Below are 19,039 nucleotides of genomic sequence, written 5' to 3'. Positions count from 1 at the left end.
ACCAACAGGGTGCAACGGCCGTGGGGTGCGATACCGGCTGGATGCGACAGCGCAGGGGGACGGTACCAATGGGGCGCCCCGGCTGTGGGGCGCAGCACCGGCAAGGGGGTGCGATACCAGCGGGGTGGGGCGGCCGTGCCGCGCAGCGGGGCAGGGTGCGATGCCGGGAGGGAGGGAGGTGGGAGCGGGCGGTCAGGTGATGCGGGCGGCATCATGTGAGCGGGGCCGGGCCAGGCCGGAACGGGCTGGGGTGAGGAGAGGGAGGGAGGGCACAGGAGCTCTGTGCACCGGCGGCAGCGATGGGGTCGGCGGTGCTGAGCGGGCTGGCCTTGGCCCTGGCCCTGGCCCTGGCCCTACCCCTACCCTCCGTGGCCCTGGAGAACGGGCTGGCGCTCACCCCCCCCATGGGCTGGCTGGCCTGGGAGAGGTTCCGCTGCAACGTGGACTGCCGGGCGGACCCCCGCAACTGCATCAGGTCAGCGGGGCGCGGAGCGGCGGGGCGCCACCCCTCGCCCCCCCCCCGGGCATCGCTGCCAAGGAGGGACTCGGCGCGGCATCTCCCCGCGCCCCCCGCCCCCCGCCCCGGGGTTCGACAAGGAGGGCTTGTCCTGTGTGTCCCCTGCCCCTGGGAACCTGCTCAGAAACGCCGGGCTGGTGTCCGTGGTCTGCCCCGAGGGGTGGATGGGGCGATGCCAGGGCAGGAGGGGGGTTGGTGGGTGGTCGGGCCGGACATCAGGACCGGGACGACTCTGGCACTGTCCGTGTCCCTGGGGTGAGCCCTGCAGTGGCAGGATCTGGGGGGCATGGTGTGTGCGAGGCGGGGGGTTCGGGTGTCCTGGTGCTGGGGTTGGAGAGCCTTCGGTGCAGATGGATGTGGCTGGGCTTTGTGGGGTGTTGGGGAAATACTTCTCCTCAGTGAGATCAATGAACAGGACATGGACAGGGTTTAAACAGGAGCCCTGGAGACCCTCCATTATGGCCCAGGCCAGCCCTGTGGTCACCGACCCCCCAGAGTCCTCAGCCCCAAAGTCCTGCTGACTACCTCCACTGGTGGGGCATGGAGGCTGCAGTGTCTCAGCCTGTCACGTTCCTGTCCCCCCGATCTGCAGTGAGACGCTCTTCTTTGAGATGGCAGACCGCCTGGCAGAGGATGGCTGGAGGGAGCTGGGCTACCAGTACATCAATATTGACGACTGCTGGTCTGCCAAGCAGCGGGACGTGGCGGGACGGCTGATTCCTGACCCAGAGAGGTTTCCCAGGGGGATTAAGGCTCTGGCTGACTACGTGAGTGCCTGCTGGGGGTGGTGGGGATCTCTGTGTCGCCACACCACCATGGCAGGAGAACTGGGAGGGGATGGAAAACCTGGTCCCTGGGTTGCCCCTCAGACCCACCTCATCCCCTCCTTTGCAGCTCTCTTGTCCTTGTAGGTCCATGCCCGGGGCCTGAAGCTGGGAATTTACGGTGACCTGGGCACCCTCACATGTGGGGGCTACCCAGGCACCACACTGGACCGTGTGGAGCAGGATGCCCAGACCTTTGCAGAGTGGGGTGTGGACATGCTGAAGCTGGATGGGTGCTACTCATCGGAAGAGGAGCAGGCACAGGGTAAAGGCTCCCCAGCCGGCTGGCATTTCTCCCCTCGCTTGCTTCAGTCAGGACGGATGGCTGTCTGCAGAAACTCTTGGCCAGCCAGTTCTTCCCTCATGTCTCCTGTTGCAGCTCTATGGCAAAGAGGATGGAGTTTGGGTGCCCTAGAGCTGATGTAAGGCAGGAGGCCAGGCTAGCCTGGGGTTTCCCTGGCTGGGTGGGCTGGAACACAGGCTGCTGCCAACTGCCTCCTTCACCAGTTGTCATCTTCTCTCCCTAAGGCTACCCAGAAATGGCGAGGGCCTTGAACGCCACAGGCCGCCCCATTGTCTACTCCTGCAGCTGGCCAGCATATCAGGGGGGGCTCCCCCCCAAGGTGAGGGTTGTCCCATCTACTGGCTCTTTCCTGCATCCCCTGTGCCATGGGGAAGCTCTTGTCTGGGGGAGCTGTGGGAGCTGTGTGCTACACCCTGCTTATAGCTCCACCCCAGTAGGATGGGGTTGCAGGTTTCCAGAGGGGACGTGGCCTCCCTGCCAGGCATCTGGGGACACTTAGGGTTCCCAACATGGCTAGGTGATGGGAGTTTGGGGGAAGGAGGCACTGGACCATGCCCTCTTCACCCCCCTCAGCTGGTGTGGGGTTGATCCTGACAATCTGTTCTTCTGAGATGGGTCCTGTCTGGTTTAAATGCTTGAAATAGGATGTTCCCCCTAGTAATGTTTTGTGAGAATTGACTGCATTTATTTATTTACTCTTCCATATTCTGAGTCATTCCCAAGCTACCCTCATTCTTGCAGCTGATCATATTTCCCCATGGCCTCTGTGCTTTTTTTGCCAGACATCCTTTCATACTGGGACGTGCCCAGTCACACAGAGATACGACTCTGTCCTTCATTATATGATGTTGCCATTCTACAGATCCCTCTGCCTTTCACACACTTTCTGGATGCTGCAGCCCTCAACAAGTGTGGCTGCCCTTTCTCCCCCACCTTGCAGACTGGGTCCTTTCTCCCTCCTGCCTGACCCTGTGCTCCTCTCCAGGTGAACTACACCATCCTGGCAAATGTCTGCAACCTGTGGCGTAACTACGACGACATCCAGGACTCCTGGGACAGTGTACTTTCCATCCTGGACTGGTTCTCCGCAAACCAGGATGTGCTGCAGCCGGCAGCTGGCCCTGGACACTGGAATGACCCAGACATGGTGTGGCTGGGTGGTGGGTGCTCTGACCCTGGCTGGGGATGGGGGATCTCCAGGGATCCCCTTCTAGGGGCAGGGCAAAGGAAGAGGGCCAGGAGCAAGAGTCCTGTTGCTGCAAAGAAGCAAAGCTCGTGTTGCCCTTGGCTAAGCTGTGGGAAAAGCCTGTGGTTGCAATGAACCCTTCATGTCTTGAGTATGCCTGTTGAGTTGTCCATGTGTCCTTCCCTGTACATCCTGAGTGGGGATAGTGGTGAAGCAAAGGGTGTTAGTGAGTGCATTTGAACATGTGCTGACAGCTCAGCACCTAACAGGGGCGGGATCTCCTGGCAGTGGTAGGTTTCTTGAGGGGGAGCAAAAGCATGTGTGAGGTTTCCCATGCATGCTCCCTCCCAGCAGGCTGCAACATCACCAAAGGTGACAAGCAGACAAGTTTCTAACCCTTTTCTGCTTCTCCCATCTTTTCACCTTCTCCCCTCCAGCTTATCATTGGAAACTTTGGCCTTAGCTATGAGCAGTCACGCTCCCAAATGGCCTTGTGGACAGTGATGGCAGCTCCACTCCTCATGTCCACGGATCTTCGCACCATATCCCCGAGCGCCAAGGAGATCCTGCAGAACCGCCTGATGATCCAGATCAACCAGGACCCCCTGGGAATCCAGGGGCGCAGGATTGTCAAGGTTAGGGGGAAGGCGGATGCGTTTGGGAGAGCAGACAGAAGCAGCATGGGGTGTTGTAATAAGGATGGAGAGGGAAGCGATGCAGAGAAACATGATCAGGAGAGCTGTGGGAGCTGGGGACCTGCTGGTGTAGCAGCCCTGCAGGGCAAGGTCAGAAGTTACGGGCCAGCAGTGGTTCCAGGAGATCTGCCTCACCCACCTGTCCCCACCCCTAGGAGAAATCCCACATCGAGGTGTTCCTGCGCCCGCTGTCCCAGGGTGCCAGTGCCCTCGTCTTCTTCAGCCGGAGGACAGATATGCCCTTTGTCTACACCACCAGCTTGGCCAAGCTCCACTTTCCCCAGGACACTGTGTATGAGGTGAGCCCCACTGGCGCACTGCATAGCAGGACAGCCCCATGGCACCTGGATCTCTCCAGCTCCCTTCTTTTGACACTCTGTGCATTTTGCGGGGAGGGAGGAACTCCCACTCCTGCCTCCAGGATGAAGGGGCAGCTGCCCATGGGGTTGCCCTCCTGTTGCCTGCTGCTGTGCCCTGTCGCACCATGCCGTGTCAGTGACCGTGGCTGGACCTCGGGATGAAAGGTCTGTGGAAATCCTGGTAGCCACCTTTTGTCTCTTCCAGGTACAAGATGTGTACAGTGGGAAGATCACGAGTGGCTTAAAAACAGGAGACAGCTTCTCGGTCGTTATTAACCCCTCAGGGGTGGTGGTGTGGTATCTCTACCCCACGGCGCTCCCAGCGCAGTCCTGGCACGTTGTCAGACAGCAAGCTCCCAGCAAGAGTTTCCGCCCAGTCCTCCTGTGACAAGGCTCAGTGGATGGGAGTGTGGGTCAGTGCCGGCATGAGCTGCGAGACCCTGGGACACATGGCTCTTCACTATACAAGTGCCTTTCGCTGAAGTGCCCAGCCGTGCTGGGGCATGACCATTCCTCCAGTACCAGCTTGATGATGTCTACTCACTCTGTGTAGAGCAGGAATTCTTGTTACCCGCCTCCTAAGGGTGTGCAGAGCATAATTCCTTGGTGATTGCAAAGCCCTGTGAGATACGCCGTACAAGCAGAGTCCAGCCACTGTTGGGAGTTGGTCAGCTCTGACACCTGAGCACTGCTTCAAGCTGGGTACCACTGACTGCTGCAGGGGCTGTTTGAACTGTATCTGTCAAAAGGCTTTGGATGCTTTAGTATCTTCTAGGTTAGTGACACCTCCCCCCCACTATGTGTGATGGCATTACCCTCAAGTATCAGACCTGGTCACCTTCCTTCCTTTGCTGTAATCATTTTGGCTTAGAATAAGGGGCTGACAATAGGGCTGCATCCTTCCAATGTACCCTCCTGTCCTGGTTTAAACCTGTCTGGCAACTAAGCACCACACAGCTGCTTGCTCACCCTCCCCTGCACTGGGGGGGGGGGGAAAGAAGTGGAGGGGTAAAGGTAAGGAGACTTGTAAATTGAAATAAAAGCAATTTAATAATTGAAATAAAATAATAATGGTTATTAGAATAATAGTAATAATAGAATATATAGATGAGTAATGCACAGTAGAATTGCTCACTACCTGCTGACCAATGCCCAGCCCATTCCTGGATAGTGATCCTAGAGGAGAGAAAATCCTGAAACCACAATCCCCAAAGAGCAAGATGTATGATATGGAATACTCCATTGGACAGTTTGGGTCTGCTGCTCTGGCTCTGCTCCCTCCCAGCTTCTTGTGCACCTGTGTTTTAGCGGGACATGGGAAGTTAGAGGGCAGCACTACATCAGCCTACCACGCATGCTAGCATTGTATTAAATCCCCTCTGGTATTAGATCACAGCAAAGCAAAAACCTCCACTGGTCATGTACAACCCCAGCAGCCTTGCTGTGGTACAGCACCAAAAACTGCAGAGCCGTAGTGTGTTGTGCACAAAGCAGTGTCAGGAAGATGCTAATGCTCAGCTGAGGTTGTCTTTTGCATCAGGAGATGGTCACAGTTGCCTCCAAGCAGCAAGTTGCAGCTTGTTCTTGCTCTACATAGGGAATTCCTGCTAGAAGGGGGCTCAGGCCCTCTTCCAGCAGGCTGAGCACTCAGAGCTTCTCAGGGAAAGGCTCCTCCTCCCAAGGACAGTTCTATCCACAGCTCCATCCTGAGGAGGAGCCTGCACTAGTAAACTGGAAGTGAGTGGTGGGACAGACTAAAGCCCTCAACTGCTTCATCTTCACACAGCACACATCCTATGAGGAGTTTACGGGCAGACATGACCTGCCCCAACTGCCTTGGAGAGAGGTGCAGCATTTGTGAAGATTGCTTCTTAAAATTGCAGCCCAGGGACACCAACACAAGATTAAGCCTGAGACTGGGGAAATAAAGGGGGGGGGGGGAAAAAAATAGTTTCCCATTTCTGTGCAGATTCTGGAGGGTTCCTGGTCATCCACTTACTCTGGTTCCTGCAGGATCAAATGTCTGATTCTGGCCACTTCCAGAAACTTTGTCTGAGTGCAGCACAAAGATACTGAACACGATGTGCTTGCCATGCTAACAAGGACAAGTGCACTTGATGTCTGTATACAGAAACTGGCTTTGTTCTTGGGGAGTGATTGAGACAAATTAACTAAAATAAAGGGGAAGCAGATTACAGGCTCTCTGTTTCACGTTTATTCAGTGTTGCTAGCTACAACTACATGGTTAATGTAGGATTACAGTATCATTACCTCAAAATAGGAACAACTGTGCAAAGAAACGGAACTGGTTTCCTGCCAGAGACTAGACTGATGCATAGTAGGAAATGGCTTTCCAATAGTTACAGGTTAGCAGGGCAACAGCTTTCCTTGGCACAAGGGAAAAAAGATTTTACAGTGCAGAGTTAAGTGCCATTTTCATTTACCATGCATTTATTTTTCCCTCACTGAAAAAGAAATTGGCTAGCGAGGACTTCCTCTTAAACACATGCCTTCCCTCCGGCAGTAAATTTACATAGGAGAGGTGCTGTGAATGCAGCCATAGGGCATAGAAGGGTGGTGACATGAGGACATGAACATGTGCCAGTTCTGGGTCTCAGGGCGAGAGCCTTCCACCCTCCCCAGGAAGCAGGATGATGAGCCCCACCTTCTTCTCTGTACCCAGTTACTTCATTCCAGATCCAGGTTAGCCACGCACCAAGGAGAAAGGACTGGTCCACAGCCAACCCGAGAGAAAACCACCAGTGATTGCTGTTGGCTCCAACCTTCCGTGCAGTAGGCATGAATAAAGGTGAACACAACACACACAACAGTGAACAGGCAGCTATAGGTATCAACACTCTTGTATTAAAGTGCAATTCAAAAAGTTACAAACATTCATGGTTGTTTTGTGTTTTTTTTTTTTAAATATAGTTATTAGAATCTCTCTAACTCAGACTTAAAAGGTGTTTATAGAGGTACTTCCCCCTATGCAGGGCTAATTTAGGAATTCACACATGCAAGCCTCACTTACTGGAGAGACCTGACATGCAGGGAAGTAAGAGGGGAAACATTCCTTCCCCTTCACTGTGAAGGTAGGAAGGCTGTACAAAGAATTACAATCACCCCATACGTAAAGGATCACCAGACTAGAGGAACTCTCTTCAGAGCAGGTTTAATGGCACTATGTCCTAAGGAAGAAGGAAAGGTTGTGGCTGAGCAGCCACTCTCTGCAGGAGAGCTGAGCATTAGTAACATCCACCCCAGACAGTGGTTTTCAGCTGAGAGAGGGCACTGCACCCCTAAGCAACCCAACTCTGGAATTCCAGCGCTGACTCTCCCACGCTGCTCAGATGTAGTCATACACATGCTGGCTGTAGTGGGCCGAGGAAGAGATGAAGGCCAGTTTTCCCCCGTGGAGCTAGCTCACAGCACAAGCTTACTCAGCAGAGGGAGTCAGGGCTACAGGACCTGTCTCCTGACAAGGCTAGTGCCAGGTCATCTTCCTAATGGAACGTATTTTGCTCCAAGGCAAGCAGCCTCCTGTGCAGCACTTGACTCCATTACGCTTGAAGAACAGCTGCTTGACACAAGATCACTGCACAGATATACGAGACCTGCTTCGAGGAGAGGGAAAGGAAGACCGATTTGCACACCTGCCCGTCTCAACTCCCTGCCTTGCCACACCTTTGTTTGCTTCAATGCCTACACAACGGCAGGCTGACTGGAGCCCATCCCCTTCCCTCTTGCATAGCCCAAGGCTTCAGTGTCTCTTAGGATGCACTTCTCAAGACTGTTAGTCTAGGACATAAAACACACTGTTCCAGCACGATACAGGACTTCCAGAGTCCCATCTCACACTGAGCTGTGCCAGAATTTAAGGGAATTTAACACCTTTCTAGGGCACCCAAGGGTCTATGCAAGGAACCTCATGGCTCTCTATACCTTTCCCCTTGAGTGGTGCTTCAGAAGTCAAAAGTTTGGCATTCCAAGTAGTTTTACTCCAAGATTCCAGAGCCTTCATATTTTAGTCCTAGATTAGTGATGTAGTCTACTGGTGGTTTAAGAAGTAGTCCATCTCTCTCCTCAAGCCAATGGCAGAGCAAAAGGTTAGCACTTCAACCCCACGAGATAAATCAAATAAGCAGGAAAGTGCTGCTGTTCTGCCTTGTGTTGCCACTGACTTAATGTTTAAGGAGGGCAGGTGCTCAGCTGCCCAGCACTACATGTATTGTATATATACAAAGGGACCTAGAGATACGCTAACCCAAGGGGTAGTAACAGCCAGTTGTCTTCAGGGAGAGAGAGTGTGGGAGGCTGGTTGCAATTTCTGTCTGTTAGTTGTTCTTCTTATCCTCAGGAGGTGCATAAGGAGGTGGCTGATCCTGGAAGGAGATACAGTAGAGTCAACAATCCTGCTCATTTTATGATGAGCTCTTCCCAGGCGTTCCCAGGCTTGGCTAGCAAGAAATGACCCCTCTTCAGTTAGCTACAGAGCCAGGTGCTGTGTTTTAAGCTCTAATTTCATCACACCATTCCTCTCTAGTATCAGTTATACTCCAGGATATATGCTGCCTCCCGTAACGTTTCTAGTAAAGGTCCCCTCAAAACCAGGTAACAAACCGCCTATTGCAAACAGACCATTTAATCTGTTTTAATCACCACCCTCCCTTCACATCCTGGGCTTTGTCTCTGTTGATATTCATAGCTCTGACCCAGCAGACAGCAAGGCCTTGGGCTGAGGGCCAGCTTTACTGCTCTATTGGTCTCCAGCCCACCACACAGCCAGGCAAGGCAGGGAAAGGCACATGCAGACTGGCTGCCACATACCAGATGTAGGCTACAGCCTACCTACCAGCTGCCACTGACTGAACAGTGAGAGACCTCCCCATCTCCATACAGCCCAGAAAAAAATGAAAGAGAAACCCACATGCTCTCGTCCTTGAGTGATCTGCTCTTCCTTAACCCTCCCCGCTTTCAGGCCCAACAGAAGCAGAGAGCTCTGTGTGTTCTCTGTACCCATGCAAATTTGTTATGCCTTTAAGAGTAAGACAAGTACCAAATGGCTGTTACTGGATGAATCTTTAAGGTCCTCCTCCTTTCCTGATTGAGAGTTTAACAAGCCTTCTTCATGGGACCAACATCCATGCACCCCTCTCAGGAAAATGCATACTTTCTGTGCATGTTCAATATGAAGGCACACTAGACTTTGCTAGGAAAGCAAACTGCTGCCACTATCAGTGACAGAAGAGGGAGCAGGCACCCACAGACCACAGGCGCAGTACTCACCATGGGCATGTACACATTGTGTGGGTTGGCAGGGTTGTAATACGCACTGGAAGCGGCTTCCATGGCCTTACTGCCCCCTAAAAAGGAAAGAAAAGAAGCCATCTTACACTGCCTTAGGCCCAAGCCCCAGAGCCTGCTCCCCAGCCACAGCTCTTCTGATGAGGCAACAAAGGTCCAAAGAGCCAGCAGCAACTGCAGAAGCTGGCTTTGAACTCACAGCGGTTCAAGAAAGCTGCAAGCTGGCTAGAACTGACCACAAGCTATGCAGTGCAGAGCTGAGCAGCTCCCCTCACCCTGTTGTCTCAAATAATAGATCAAGATGACTTTGAGCTCCTGCAACAGCATCAGCTTCTCCAGTCCATCCTGCACCCACAACGCCACCCACCGCCCAAGCCCCCACACACCCTTTTGCACCCAGACCCTGGCAGCCCCATAGTCCCATTTACCTGGCATCCCTGGGCTCACCCAGGCTGGGGGAGCTGAGGGGGCTGAGGGTCCTGCAGGAGATGGCCCAGAGTAGGGGGGAGGAGGTGGCACGTACATGGGGTTCATGTTTGGAAGTGGTGGGTAAATACCTGAAAAAGATGGCACTGGATTTATGCTTTGGACTGTGGCAACGAGACAGAGAGGAAGAGAGTTCACAGGCCCAGCAGCACATTAGCCCTGGACAAGGTCAGGGAAGCTCTGCAGGCTTGGCAGGGATGCAGACAGCAGGGATTCGACATTTTGCCTGTCAGGCCAGCAGGCAACAATTCTCTGCCAAGCAGCAGCACAATTTACAAAACACATTTTCACCTCCCACCCAGTTGCAACTAGAGACACACATGGGTGCGAACAACAGCACATGACAGATTTTTGCAAGGACGAAGTTCCTCAGCGGAGACAAAGCTACAGTAACCCTCACAGTACCATTGTGATTTCTTTGCAACTAACACCAAACACACCCTTCCAGTCACCATTACACAACTTCCAAACCTGGAGTCTGGGCATATGGATATCCCATAGGCTGTGGAGAAGGTCCGTAGGCATTCATCGGAGGTGGTGCATAAGGATAGGGTCCATTTGGTGGTGGAGGAGCAGTATAGCCCCCCGGCACAGATGAATAACCCCCAGGAGCAGGCGGGGTGGGTGTGTACCCTCCAGGCACAGGTGTGTAGCCATAGCCAGGGTTCTGGAGAGGAACGCCACTAGAAGCTGAGGAGCACATGTTTAGTAAGCCAGACAACCTTCTGCTACAACTAAATGTATAGAATAAAAGGAAAATAGTCCTATTCATGCAGCACCACTTCCTTTCATCTAAGTTCACTATACACAATTAGTGTATAGTACTGCCTTTGAACAGCATTAGTCTCCTCACTGCAGGTTCACAGGGTGCTGAAAGAAACCAGCTGCAAAATACTAGCTATCGGGTACCAGTTCCATCACAGAGCTCCCACTGCTGGAAGAAAAGACAATTCTAAAGCAAGTATCAGTAGGGTGGTTTTTCCTTCTTTTTAAACTTTCTTATCAGAAAAAAATGTAAATTCCCCACCCCCTCCAACTGAAAGTTTTAAATAGAAGTTATTTTTTAAAATTTGTTTTTCCCCCTCTCCAAACGTGCATGTTAACTTCCCCCATTTTACTCCACTATTCTAGAAGCAAACCGAGAGTAGGTGAGTCAATTTTTCACCATCACATATTTCAACTTTATCCCAGGAAGAATAAAGTTCTATAGAAAAAATTGATCTGTCTCAGAAGCACAAACCCCAGAATATTCCAACTGCACAAAGCACTAAGATAAAAGAAAGAAAGAAAAATGATTGGAAGGAAAAACAAAAGTTCCCTTGGAAAGAGAAAAAATATATTGCTGTGGAAGAGTGCATAGGGTACTCTTCTCCCCATGAAGTTCAAGAGCAGCACTATTCTCTAACTAGCTCAGACAGCCATGGGGGAACTGCAGGCTCTGAAGATCCCTTACCATTAGAGGCAGCTTTGAACATCAGCTGTCCAAACTCAATGGCTCCTCCACTGTTGAAAGTCAGTTTAAATATCCCCTGCCCTTCCCAGCCACCTAGGAGAGAGAAAAATAGAATTGAAAGAGACTATTAATCTCCTCAGTAGCAGTCAAGACAACAAAACAGTTAATATTTCAATTTTTTGTTTTTTTCCCCAAATTATTTTGAGTCGTATTACCAGAGGGAAAGAGTCATGGCATTGCTATCTGATGTCCTCAGAAATAGTATTTCAAGAAAAAATCAGGATTTTATTTCTTTATCCTTTAAAAGACAATCCCCACTATAGTTACACAGAAGCAGCCTACTCTAAATACTAGGTTGTTTTGTTCTTTCTTGAAAGGTTTAATAGAACCTAATAATGAATACAATGTAAAGAAAGAACACAATTTACTGAGGATTTTAACTGAAAGCCTTCAAATTAAGTTTTATTGTTGACCTTGAAGGACTACAGATCAGGATCTGCAACTAAGGCTGGGATTTAAATCAAATGCAACATTTTTAATCTCTTTGACCCACAGAAGCTCAGATCATAAATGGTTACGTATAATAGCAATTTTTCAGAAAAAATGCAAGTAGGCGATGATGTTGCAAGGTAAGTAAGAGTAAGGGCTTTTGTGGTGGGTTTGTGGGGGGTGCTTTGTTTATTTGGTGCTTTTAGAAAAAAGATATCATTTAAATAAAAGATTTCATAAAGTAAGATTTATCTTTCTTGTGTAACAATGAAGTTAGTAAAAGTAAAGATAGTCTCTTGGGGACAAAGCAGAAATAAAGTATAGAAATACAACAAAACAATCCCACATGGATAAAGTCATCCCCTTGGAGATTCTCCTCTTTAAAACCACTGTCTTAGTGTGATTTCAGCTTGAGAAAGTGGGCTGGTCCACAGTCCCCAGAAGACCCAGTCACTTTAAAATACTGTTACGAACAGAAAGCAAAAGCATAAGCTCTTCAGATGCCATGGAAATGTACATAAACAAATTCCAGGGCTGAAGAGGGAAGAAGTCTTGGTTTTAATCCATTTATCTTCTGCAATTCTCCATGTTTTGTCATGATCATGACTGTAACTTCCCACAGTTTCATCACTAAATTGGGCACAAAGCTAAATCAATGATATACAGCAGCATCCTAAATGCACACAAACATATCCAAGTTGGTAAGCGATTACTGTCCTCCAAAAACCAAAAGTGCTTGCTAATTCTGTCTATCGATGCCAATGAGTGGCGATTTGGTCACTTACCCACCCTTCGAGGTCAAAGACAGGAGAAAATAAGCACACGTGGAAAGCGAATACACACCGACATATACAGCAAGACAGAACTTGCAGGATTAAACAAAAGTCACACCGTGAAAGTCAGTTCTGGCTTTGGGGGCAGAACGTACCTCAGCAGCAGTGCCTTAAATTTCAGAAGACACAAGTTACTTCAGCGTGGACATGCTAACTGTACTGTCACAGCTACTCTGTCTGAACTTCCTGTGCACATAAGCCATCTATCTGATGTTCAGCAGAAAAGGACTTGTGACACTTGGGAAGAGCTCAGTCTACAAAGCACAGGCACATACCTCCTGCCTCAGCTTGAATCTGTCCTTTGATGTAGTTGGCAGAGAAAACAGGCTGCTCAATTGAGCACCCTTTCACCAAATAAAACGGCATCATGAAAGACAGCATAGGATCCTTGCCCTTCGACACAAAGATCATCTGCAAGACAGGAGGTAACGCCTCTGAATTACTTGAATTAGATATAAAGGGTGGTCATGGAGTTCTAGTTGTAGCAGCAGCCGGCTGTAACAAGAGGGTAACATAACTCCTAGTATCAGTATGCATCATGTAACTTCACAGCTTTAATAGTGCGAGATCCCAAACAGGTATGGTGGCACACGGCTCACTCACCTGAAGCATGTCTGTTGCAAAATAATATACCACTTAAAACATACATGCACATTTACAGAGTTTTATTGTTTTGCTTTTTAAGGATAAGCTATGACAGTTTTCAGAGAAAGTAATACTGACACATTATATGAAATATATTCTCTAGACAGTGATTTCCAGGACTGCACATGCCTTTGTAGGGAACTGGGATTGTGAAACAGGCATGCACTATCCTATTTCCACCTTCCCTTCTCCAAACTAGTACTCTCAGTGGTTCCTCCCATAAAAAAAATCACTTTTTCTATCACCAACTAGGTTTCTGGTCTAAAGTCTACAAGATCCCTTGAGAAAGAAGCAGCCCTGCTGGCACCAGACTTACCCTGTAAGGGGTGAGATACAGCATCCCTTTCTTGGTGCCTTTGAAGGCTTCAGGCTTGCCCGTCACGTCACTGAAGGAGAGCTCCACATCTTTACACTGTTTGAGAACACTATAGGAGGAAATCAAGACGAATTGAAGAGATAAACTCTTCAGAGCAACAGCTCTGACACCACCCCACCACCCATCATTACAGGGAGGGGGATAGCACATCAGGAACTCTGAATATTATCCCAAAAGACTCATTTCTGATGTGGGCCCTGCTGTTTTCCCTTTGAAGAGAGAAGTATGATTTATGCAGAGTGGAAGAATTAATCTTCTCCGTTGTGAAAACCCTTGCTCCTCCTCCACAAAGGGAAGCTTTAAATGACAGTTTCTCTTTCTGTGCCCAAAACCATCAGGCTGAGGATTTCCTCTTCCACATGAGAAGAGCTTCAGCCCAAAGGTCAGGGCACAGAAAGGGTTGAGGTGTCTCAAACCACCCCCCTGAAGCCAAGGCATCATGTCAGAGCAAGCCTCTCTCTCCAGGTCCATGCTCAAATCCAGGACTGGCCACCGCACAGAAAAACAGCACTGCTGCAACACCACACCCACTGTGCAAACCAAGGAAGTTGCTTTACTAATACTCTCACTGCTGACCCTGCTTCACATGATTTAAGTAAATATTTCTAATAACAGCACCATGCTAAGGAACAAAATGAGGAGCCAGCAATAAAGCTATTATTGTTGGATATCTACAGGAACATTAGTGAAGTTTGCTAATGACACAAGGCCAGATGAGAACTGTGAACACTGCAGGGTCAGGGGTATGGAGCTGTCTGAAAAATTAAATATATTTTCAGGAAAAATGAGTCAACTTGAGAAAGCATGTCACTGAATCTAGAGGTCAGATCCTAAACATACCACCTAGTAAGAAAATTTGCAGAACAAACAAAAGCCTTGGGGGTGACAAGCTTGCAGCCTGTTACAGCAGCAGAAGAATCTGAGGCGTTTTATGGTTCAAGAGCACGGCTAAAGAAAACACAAAACCCTAACACAACACAAGCCTGACGAGGTCGGATCTAAAGTAATCCTTATGTAGTCTGATCAGCATACTGTAGAAGTCAGATCAAGTCAGGAAACTGCAAAATTATTGGGGGAAGGGAGCAATCAGCAGGGCCATCATGTGGGAAAACCACCAAAAGCCCTGTAGTTTCAGGTCACATGCTCTTTAGGGAGAAAAGCCTAACAGTATAGATGTATCAAACCCACAGTTATTCAAGGAGGAAGACACTAAAAAGTCTAGCTTTAGTGAAAAAAACCCAACCTGACCAAGAAATTCTACTGGGTCATTACTTCATAGCTGAGCTAGATGCAGATTTCTCAGACTGCCTGGGAGGGACTGACTGAGAAGGCAGGAAAGCTCTTTCCACTTCCAAGATGCAAACAGGAAACACTTCTAAGCTAAATAAAATGAACTCCTTGACAGCTTGGATGTTACCAGAACACTTCCTCAACCATGCCCCGCAGCAGTGCTTCACGTCAGTTTGCCTCACTGGGAAGAACTTCTACGTAGTCACTGTAATGTTTATTCCTTCCCAGCTACGCACACAAGCAAATAACATGCAGCCACTACCACTGGGCATAATCAGGCAGCTGAACTGGTTTGCACCTTCATGCCGGTCTAGGGCTGTCACAGGAGGGGTGTGCACCCCATGGAGCCATGCTGCACCCACCTGTGACTAAGCAACACCTCGAAGAATAGGTTGAGGTCAAGGACTATAGACAAACTCTTTAAACCAGCAAAAGCTCTACATGTCAAAGGTCAGTTATGAAGTCAACATTATCTGGAGAATATTTCTGGAGCGCATTTTTTTCTATTGTTTACCAGCCCCAAACCAACTTGATGATCCTTTACCAGGCCTCTGGTTTCTAAGATTTCTCTAGCCAAGACTGGGATGCGGGGAGGACCCAAACACAATCAAAGCGAAGCCCAAGCCCGTCAAGCTGGCCTGTCGATCCCCACTCGGGGCGAGGGCTGGCGTCGAGCAGCCGGCTGCGTTTTCGGGAAGAGGCGTTCCTCCGGCGCAGAGGAGGGACCTGCTCTGCCCAGGCCTCGCCTCTGACGAGTTTTCCTTACTTTGAATCCAAGCGATGAGGACCCCTACCTTAAGTGGTCTCTGCCTCTCTGACATCACTAACTGCATGGCATAAAAAAAAGCCAATTCCTTGTATATTGCAGGCAGCTCTCTTCACCCAGGACGTGCGCTAGTGGCACTCATCGCCGCCGAGCTTCACCACCAAGGACGGGGCAGCTCTGCTGGCTCCAGCCAGGCCTGCTTCCCGCTCCCTGCCCCAGCCCGTTCCCACGCAAGCGAACCGGGCCGGGCCGTCCCAGCGAGGTCAATCTGCCTCCCACCGCCGGGCCCCGCCGGCCCCCGGCCCAGCCCTGATGCGAGGAGGAACCCCGCAACGCGGCCTGGCCCCGCCCCACAGCCCCCCACGGCCCCGCAGCCGCCCACCGGTACCTCTCAGCATTGGGGATGACGACACCACCCTCCTGCGAGTGGTTCCTGTTCAGCGCCATCTTGCCCACCCCCTCCGCTGGCCCCGCCCCTGACCCTGTGACGCCCGCCCCGGTGGCGCCCCGCCCGCCCCCCGTGACGCCCCCCAGCGGGCGGCGGGCGCGAAGGCGGAAATGAGGCGCTGGCGGTTGCAGGCGACGCTGCCTTTAATGGCCGCCGCCGGCGGCGGGTTGCTACAGCCGGTGGCGCCGCTCTCCCCGCCCTTCCCCGCTTATCGCGGCTTCCCCGTGACGGGCCGCGGGCAGCGTCGGTGTGCGCTCTGCCTTAGGCCCGTCGGCGGCCGCTTGGGGAGGGCCGCGGCCCGGCCCCTCCTCTCCCGGCCTGGCGGTAGCTTGCGGCCACCTCCCAGTTAGGGCCGAGGCGGCCGGGAGAGCGTTTTTCCAACCCCCCCCGCCCCGGTCCGGTGTCTGGCTGAAGCGCGATTTGTTGCTGTCTTCCGTTCGTGTAACCCTCGCAGCGCCGCTTCCCGAGACTTCTGCTGGGGTGGGAAAGGTGCTGGCAGCACGTCTTGGGCAGCCTTTCCCTCGAGGCGCCTGCTTACAAGCCGTAGTGAACCATAATTAACTAGTCCTCACAACTAACCACAAATACTAGTGCCTACACATAGCGCTGCTTGCTTTTCTTGCTCTCTTTGCTCACAGCGTAACCACGCCAGCTGTGATGCCGGTTACCTTTTTTAGCCTAAATGGAATTTAGCCTAAAAAAAAGACCTTTGGGATTTACCATAGGTTGCAAAATTTTTCTGGTGAATGGCGTATGCGGTGAAAAGTTTGTGAGTCTCTGAATGCACTGAGTGGGTACCTCCAGGGTAAAATTTAGACTCTACCCCTCTGTGATACTGTTCAAGTGGTATCTCTGAGGGGAACATCTGACTTGCTGTGGTCAGCCTGGGGCTGAGCTGGTGGCACACGAGAGCGAGGATCCATTCAGGCTTTTCCCAGATCTTCCATCGGATGAGACCTTTTCCCAACAGTATCTCCCGCTGTCGCACAACACGGGAAATTTTTTATATTTGCTGTTTGTAGACTTCCTGGTAGATAGGCAGATACCGGTAGGATATTTGCATGAGCAGATGGCAGTGAGGAATACCTGAGCTTGCTTTTCTCGGTGACCTTTTATGGATCCTTTAGAAGTAGTCCATGATCCAACAGGAAACGACAGAGCAGAGCTTAAAAACCACCTTATTACAAATGAACAAAAATTCCTAAACCTATAGGGCAAAACACACAGCCTTGGCCTTGCAATCCACGTTACAGGCAATGGAAACCATCTCTTCTGTTGCATGGGGTCTGCTTTGCTTTCATGAAGCAGGGTAGCATTGGCTCTCTGCCATAACCCTTGTGCAGGCCCAAAAGTCATAGAAATGACCATACCGCAGCGCAGGGTGACACAGGCCGGTGGCAAGAGAGTTCTAGAGCAGTCACATGGCCATCAAAGAGCTGTGTGAGAAAGCAAGTGCAGGGAACACCTCTGCACGCTCCTGCTAAAGACAATGGAGCAGGGCTTCATGCTTCAGTGCAGTGAAGAAGAGGAGCCCTGTGGGAGCCTTTCCTATTACACTGGGTTTAAAACATTATGCAGAGGTTAGACAGGAGCAGCCACAGCAGAGTAGGCTGAGAAGATGCTTCTGGCAGCAGTGCCGCTGGGGACACCTCCACACCTGGCTGAGCGGTGGAGACAAGCTGAGAGGAGGCTTTGACCCCACGTTGGGCTGTGGATTGCCTGTGTGCGTGCCAGGATGGGTAGCAGCGTAGCAGGATGGTTTCTGCAGGGTCCATGATATGGCTGCTGGCACTGGCGACAAGGATTTGTTCTCTGCAGGGCCAAGGAGGCCTGGTGCAGGTGGGAAGGTGGGTGCAAGGCTATATGCACACGCTGCATACAGGAACATCAGGAGCCATGAACATGAGTGGTGAAAGGACTGCAAAGGGCCTGTATGGCCCTCACGTCCTAGCGGTCCTGAGAATGGCTGATTTGGTTTGACAGGTGGGAGCGAGAGTGAAGAGACCTTTGCTTTGCAGTGCCAGCACCAGATAAAGCCACAATATAGACATATGCTCTTAAGAGAGTTTTGCTAAGGCTTGGAGCACCCTCTTAGCAGCCCCGGCCCCCGTACAGGTCTGTCAGCCAACCTCAGGCTTGGCTTCAGTCCTCCTCTGCTGTTCCTTTGCTGGAACCCCTTCCCCCCTCCCATGCTAGCATCTTCAACCCCTATCCCAAACCCACCGCACTTCCCCTTACTAGCAGCACTGCCATCTCGTGCCATGGCATGCTGCACATGCATTTTTAGTGCAACCAGCTATTCTCCTGGAGGTGACAACCCCTTGTGACATGCTAGGTGACAGGCAGACACTGCCATACTCAGGACATCTGTGATTTTCTCCCGTCCTCCCTTCTGCCCTGACCCTTTCCACCTGGCTCAGGAGCATCCAGAAAAGAAGTGACACTGGCTAGAAACAAGCATATAGTCTTGAGTAAAGCTGTGCCTCTTTCTGTTCCGGGGTCTTTACCTTCCTTCCCTGTCCCCTACAGGGCAAGGTAGAATAACAGCTTCTTAACCCAACATAACAAAAGCACATTGATAAGGAGGAGGTGTGAGTGCTGGGAGAGGGAGGGAATGGCCTGGACAAGAGGAAGATTCAAGTACTCAGAGAAATGGAGAGACAGAAAGGGTTGAGAGCAGAGAAAGTGAGACAGAGAAAGAAAGGAAGGAAGGAAGAAAGCTATGGAGGGCTAAAAGGTATGCGAACAAAAGCACAGGAGAGGAGGACATGGAAGCTGGGAGGGCAGTAGGAGAGTGGAGGAGCAGCACAGGCTGAGACTGCTGGAGTAGCAGTTTCAGTGAGGAGGAGATATTGCTTGTATTCCCACAACCACTGAAGACCCAGAGAGACACCTTGGCCCAGTGCTCTTTGCATTCCTCCAAGATCCATGGCTACTCTGCATTCCTCCAAGATCCTGAAGGCCCTGTGCCGAGCAGGGCTGACCCTAGGGGAGCTCCTAGCAAGGACCCCCCGTGGCACTGTCTTCCCTGCTGGGGATCTGGCCAGGATCTGCTCAGTGCTGG

The 19,039-nt window shown here is 51.1% G+C and overlaps 2 protein-coding genes across 2 annotated transcripts; one reads left to right on the top strand and one right to left on the bottom strand.

Annotated features, from left to right (window-relative positions):
• The first annotated feature begins 226 nt into the window (after positions 1–226).
• On the top strand, positions 227–6,588 carry NAGA (alpha-N-acetylgalactosaminidase). Its single transcript, XM_074902591.1, has 8 exons — positions 227–475; positions 1,110–1,284; positions 1,429–1,606; positions 1,870–1,964; positions 2,631–2,792; positions 3,269–3,466; positions 3,682–3,825; positions 4,091–6,588. Exons 1-8 carry the CDS (start codon positions 300–302, stop codon positions 4,271–4,273), a joined length of 1,311 nt encoding a protein of 436 aa, XP_074758692.1. The 5' UTR covers positions 227–299; the 3' UTR covers positions 4,274–6,588.
• A 142-nt stretch (positions 6,589–6,730) lies between these two features.
• On the bottom strand, positions 6,731–15,996 carry WBP2NL (WBP2 N-terminal like). Its single transcript, XM_074902592.1, has 8 exons — positions 15,916–15,996; positions 13,412–13,520; positions 12,726–12,861; positions 11,129–11,221; positions 10,147–10,365; positions 9,618–9,746; positions 9,172–9,248; positions 6,731–8,267 (listed from the first exon to the last, which is right to left on the bottom strand). Exons 1-8 carry the CDS (start codon positions 15,972–15,974, stop codon positions 8,220–8,222), a joined length of 870 nt encoding a protein of 289 aa, XP_074758693.1. The 5' UTR covers positions 15,975–15,996; the 3' UTR covers positions 6,731–8,219.
• Between the last annotated feature and the right edge of the window lie 3,043 nt (positions 15,997–19,039).

The sequence above is a fragment of the Athene noctua genome, chromosome 3 (assembly GCF_965140245.1).
Source record: "Athene noctua chromosome 3, bAthNoc1.hap1.1, whole genome shotgun sequence".
NCBI classification, from domain to species: Eukaryota; Metazoa; Chordata; class Aves; order Strigiformes; family Strigidae; genus Athene; species Athene noctua.
Note: the sequence above shows the minus strand (reverse complement) of the source record. Positions and strands in the feature narration are given on the sequence as shown.

Coding starts and splice junctions, on each gene's coding strand:
- NAGA (XM_074902591.1), top strand. CDS start 300: ATGGGGTCGGCGGTGCTGAGCGGGCTGGCCTTGGCCCTGGCCCTGGCC. Junction 3,467..3,681: donor AGGGGCGCAGGATTGTCAAG/GTTAGGGGGAAG, acceptor CCCCACCCCTAG/GAGAAATCCCACATCGAGGT. Junction 3,826..4,090: donor CCCAGGACACTGTGTATGAG/GTGAGCCCCACT, acceptor TGTCTCTTCCAG/GTACAAGATGTGTACAGTGG.
- WBP2NL (XM_074902592.1), bottom strand. CDS start 15,974: ATGGCGCTGAACAGGAACCACTCGCAGGAGGGTGGTGTCGTCATCCCC. Junction 9,747..10,146: donor TCCATATGCCCAGACTCCAG/GTTTGGAAGTTG, acceptor CATCTTTTTCAG/GTATTTACCCACCACTTCCA. Junction 9,249..9,617: donor GGTGAGCCCAGGGATGCCAG/GTAAATGGGACT, acceptor TTTCCTTTTTAG/GGGGCAGTAAGGCCATGGAA.